The sequence below is a fragment of the Protopterus annectens genome, chromosome 3.part1 (genome assembly GCF_019279795.1).
Source record: "Protopterus annectens isolate FY-2018-M chromosome 3.part1, PAN1.0, whole genome shotgun sequence".
NCBI lineage: Eukaryota > Metazoa > Chordata > Ceratodontiformes > Protopteridae > Protopterus > Protopterus annectens.
Window position 1 is genome coordinate 13586754 of NC_056732.1, and position 5392 is coordinate 13592145.

General features: G+C 48.4%; 1 protein-coding gene across 1 annotated transcript; it reads left to right on the forward strand.

Annotated features, from left to right (window-relative positions):
• The first annotated feature begins 1209 nt into the window (after positions 1 to 1209).
• Positions 1210 to 2169, forward strand: LOC122798838 (velvet complex subunit B-like). Its single transcript, XM_044067961.1, has one exon. The coding sequence runs from the start codon at positions 1210 to 1212 to the stop codon at positions 2167 to 2169; it is 960 nt and encodes a 319-aa protein (XP_043923896.1).
• The last annotated feature ends 3223 nt before the right edge of the window (positions 2170 to 5392 follow it).

Below are 5392 nucleotides of genomic sequence, written 5' to 3' on the forward strand. Positions count from 1 at the left end.
TTATGGACATGCACTTCTGAACAACAGCAGCTATGGATATGCACCTCCAAACAACAGCAGTTATGGACGTGCACCTCCCAAGAGCAGCAGTTATGGACAAGCAGCTCCCAAGAGATATAGTTATGGACATGCACCTCCCAACAATAGCAGTAATGGACATGCACCTCCCAAGAGCAGTAGTTACAGATATGCATCTCCCACCAACAATAGTTATGGACATGCACCTCCCTAGAGCAACAGTTATCAATATGCACCTCCCAACAACAGCAATTATGGACAGGCAACTCCCAACAGCAGCAGTTATGGACATGCACCTCCCAAGAGCAGCAGTTATGGACATGCAACTCCCAAGAGCAGCAGTTATGGACATGCACCTCCCAAGAGCAGCAGTTATGGGTATGCAGCAAAAGTTATCGACATGCACCTCCCAACAACAGCAGTTATGGACATGCACCTCCCAAGAGCAGCAGTTATGGACATGCAACTCCCAACAATAGCAGTTAAGGACATACAACTCCCAACAACAACAGTTATGGACATGCACCTCCCAAAAGCAGCAGTTATGGACATGCACCTCCAAACAACAGCAGTTACGGATGTGCACATCCCAAGAGCAGCAGTTATGCACAAGCAGCTCCCAAGAGCTACAGCTATGGATATGCACCTCCCAACAACAGCAGTAATGGACATGCACCTCTCAAGAGCAGCAGTTGTGGACATACATCTCCCACCAGCAACAGTTATGGACATGCACCTCCCAAAAGCAACAGTTAAAGACATGCAATTCCCAAAAAAAGCAGTTAAGAACATGCACCTCCCAACAACAACAGTTATGGACATGCACCTCCCAAAAGCAGCAGTTATGGACATGCACCTCCCAAGCAACTCCAAAGAGCTACAGTTATGGACATACACCTCCCAACAACTGTAGTAATGGACATGCACCTCCCAAGAGCAGTAGTTATGGACATGCACCTCTCAAGAGCAACAGTTATGGACATGCACCTCCCAAGAACAGCAGTTATAGAAAAGCACCTCCCAACAACAACAGTTATGGACATGCACCTCCCAAAAACAGCAGTTATGAAAATGCAGCTCCCAAGACCATCAGTTATGGACGTGCATGTCACAACAACAACAGTTAAGGACATGCACCTCCCAACAACAGCAGTTATGGACATGCACCTCCCAAGAGCAGCAGTTATGGACATGCACCTCCCAAGAGCAGCAGTTATAGAAAAGCACCTCCCAACAATAGCAGTTTTGGACATGCCACTGCCTAACAACAGCAGATATGGATATCCACCTCCCAAGACGAGCAGTTATGGATGTGCACCTCCCAACAACAGCAGTTATACACATGCACCTCACAACAACAGCAGTTATGGACATGCACCTCCCAAGAGCAGCAGTTATGGACATGCAACTCCCAAGAGCAGCAGTTATGGACCTGCACCTCCCAAGAGCAACAGTTATGGACATGCACCTCCGAACAACATCAGTTATGGACATGCACCTCCCAACAACAGCAGTTATGGACATGCAACTCTCAAGAGTAGCAGTAATGTACATGCACCTCCTAAGAGCAGTAGTTATGGACATGCATCTCCCACCAACAACAGTTATGCACATGCACTTCCAAAGAGCAGCAGTTATGGACATGCACCTCCCAAGAGCAACAGTTATCGACATGCACCTCCCAACAACAGCAGTTATGGACATGCACCTCCCAAGAGCAGCAGTTATGGACATGCACCTCCCAAGAGCAACAGTTATGGACATGCACCTCCGAACAACATCAGTTATGGACATGCACCTCCCAACAACAGCAGTTATGGACATGCAACTCCCAAGAGTAGCAGTTATGGACATGCACCTCACAACAGCAGCAGTTATGGACATGCAACTCCAAAGAGCAGCATTTCTAGACATGCACCTCCCAAGAGCAGCAGATATGGACATGCACCTCCCAAGAGCAGCAGTTATGGACAAGCAGCTCCCAAGAGCTATAGTTATGGACATGCACCTCCCAACAATAGCAGTAATGGACATGCACCTCCCAAGAGCAGTAGTTATGGACATGCATCTCCCACCAACAACAGTTATGGATATGCATTTCCCAAGAGCAGCAGTTATGGACATGCACCTCCCAAGAGCAACAGTTATTGACATGCACCTCCCAACAACAGCAGTTATGGACATGCACCTCCCAAGAGCAGCATTTATGGACATGCAACTCCCAACAACAGCAGTTAAGGACATGCACCTCCCAACAACAACATTTATGGACATGCACCTCCCAAAAGCAGCAGTTATGGACATGCACCTCCCAACAACAGCAGTTATGGACGTGCACCTCCCAAGAGCAGCAGTTATGGACAAGCAGCTCCCAAGAGCTACAGTTATGGACATGCAACTCCCACCAATAGCAGTAAGGGACATGCACCCATGCACCTCCCAAGAGCAGCAGTTATGGACATGCATCTCCCACCAACAACATTTATGGATATGCACTTCCCAGGAGCAGCATTTATGGACATGCACCTCCGTAGAGCAACAATTATCGATATGCACCTCCCAACAACAGCAATTATGGACAGGCAACTCCCAACAGCAGCAGTTATGGACATGCACCTCCCAAGAGCAGCAGCTATGGATGTGCACCTCCCAAGAGCAGCAGTTATGGACAAGCAGCTCCCAAGAGCTATCATTATGGACATGCACCTCCCAACAATAGCAGTAATGGACATGCACCTCCCAAGAGCAGTAGTTATGGACATGCATCTCCCACCAACAACAGTTATGGACATGCATTTCCCAAGAGCAGCAGTTATGGACATGCACCTTGCAAGAGCAACAGTTATCGACATGTACCTCCCAACAACAGCAGTTATGGACATGCAACTCCAAAGAGCAGCAGTTCTGGAGAAGCACCTCCCAAGAGCAGCAGTTATGGACATGCACCTCCCAAGGGCAGCAGTTATGGACATGCACCTCTGAACAACAGCAGCTATGGATATGCACCTCCAAACAACAGCAGTTATGGACATGCACCTCCCAAGAGCAGCAGTTATGGACAAGCAGCTCCCAAGAACTATAGTTATGGACATGCACCTCCCAACAATAGCAGTAATGGACATGCACCTCCCAAGAGCAGTAGTTATGGACATGCATCTCCCAACAACAACAGTTATGGACATGCACCTCCCTAGAGCAACAGTTATCGATATGCACCTCCCAACAACAGCAATTATGGACAGGCAACTCCCAACAGCAGCAGTTATGGACATGCACCTCCCAAGAGCAGCAGTTATGGACATGCAACTCCCAAGAGCAGCAGTTATGGACATGCACCTCCCAAGAGCAGCAGTTATGGGCATGCACCTCACAACAGCAACAGTTATCGACATGCACCTCCCAACAACAGCAGTTATGGACACGCACTTCCAAGTGCAGCAGTTATGGACATGCAACTCCCAACAAGAGCAGTTAAGGACATACACCTCCCAACAACAACAGTTATGGATATGCACCTCCCAAAAGCAGCAGTTATGGACATGCACCTCCCAACAACAGGAGTTATGGACGTGCACCTCCCAAGAGCAGCAGTTATGGACATGCACCTCCCAAGTGTAGCAGTTATGGACATGCACCTCCCAAGAGCAGCAGTTATGGGCATGCACCTCACAACAGCAACATTTATCGACATGCACCTCCCAACAACAGCAGTTATGGACATGCAGCTCCCAAGAGCAGCAATTATGGACATGCACCTCTGAACAACAGCAGCTATGGATATGCACCTCCAGAGAACAGCAGTTATGGATGTGCACCTCCCAAGAGCAGCAGTTATGGACAAGCAGCTCCCAAGAGCTATTGTTATGGACATGCACTTCCCAACAATAGCAGTAATGGACATGCACCTCCCAAGAGCAGTAGTTATGGATATGCATCTCCCAACAACAACAGTTATGGACATGCACCTCCCTAGAGCAACAGTTATCGATATGCACCTCTCAACAACAGCAATTATGGACAGGCAACTCCCAATAGCAGCAGTTATGGACATGCACCTCCCAAGAGCAGCAGTTATGGACATGCAACTCCCAAGAGCAGCAGTTATGGACATGCACCTCCCAAGAGCAGCAGTTATTGGCATGCACCTCACAACAGCAACAGCTATCGACATGCACCTCCCAACAACAGCAGTTATGGACATGCACCTCCCAAGAGCAGCAGTTTTGGACATGCAACTCCCAACAACAGCAGTTAAGACATACACCTCCCAACAACAACAGTTATGGACATGCACCTCCCAAAAGCAGCAGTTATGGACATGCACCTCCCACCAACAGCAGTTATGGATGTGCACATCCCAAGAGCAGCAGTTATGCACAAGCAGCTCCCAAGAGCTACAGTTATGGATATGCACCTCCCAACAACAGCAGTAATGGACATGCACCTCTCAAGAGCAGCAGTTGTGGACATGCATCTCCCACCAACAACAGTTATGGACATGCATCTCCCAAGAGCAGCAGTTATGGACATGCACCTCCCAAGTGTAGCAGTTATGGACATGCACCTCCCAACAGTAACAGTTATCGATATGCACCTCCCAACAACAGGAGTTATGGACATGCACCTCCCAAGAGCAGCAGTTAAAGACATGCAATTCCCAAGGCAGTTAAGGACATGCACCTCCCAACAACAACAGTTATGGACATGCACCTCCCAAGAGCAGCAGTTATGGCCAAGCAACTCCCAAGAGCTACAGTTATGGACATGCACCTCCCAACAACTGTAGTAATGGACATGCACCTCCCAAGAGCAGCAGTTTTGAACATGCATCTCCCACCAACAGCAGTTATGGACATGCACCTCCCAAGAGCAGTAGTTATGGACATGCACCTCCCAAGAGCAGCAGTTATGGACATGCACCTCCCAACAACAACAGTTATGGACATGCACCTTCCAAAAACAGCAGTTATGGACATGCACCTCCCAACAACAGCAGTTATGGACATGCACCTCCCAAGAATAGCAGTTATAGAAAAGCACTTCCCAACAACAACAGTTATGGACATGCATCTCCCAACAACAGCAGTTATGAACATGCACCTCCCAAGACCATCAGTTCTGAACGTGCATGTCCCAACAACAACAGTTAAGGACATGCACCTCCCAACAACAGCAGTTATGGACATACACCTCCCAAGAGCAGCAGTTATGGACATGCACCTCCCAAGAGCAGCAGTTATAGAAAAGCACCTCCCAACAATAGCAGTTTGGACATGCCACTGCCTAACAACAGCCGATATGGATATCCACCTCCCAAGACCAGCAGTTATGAATGTGCACCTCCCAACAACAGCAGTTATAGACATGCACCTCC

Coding starts and splice junctions, on each gene's coding strand:
- LOC122798838 (XM_044067961.1), top strand. CDS start 1,210: ATGCACCTCCCAAGAGCAGCAGTTATAGAAAAGCACCTCCCAACAATA.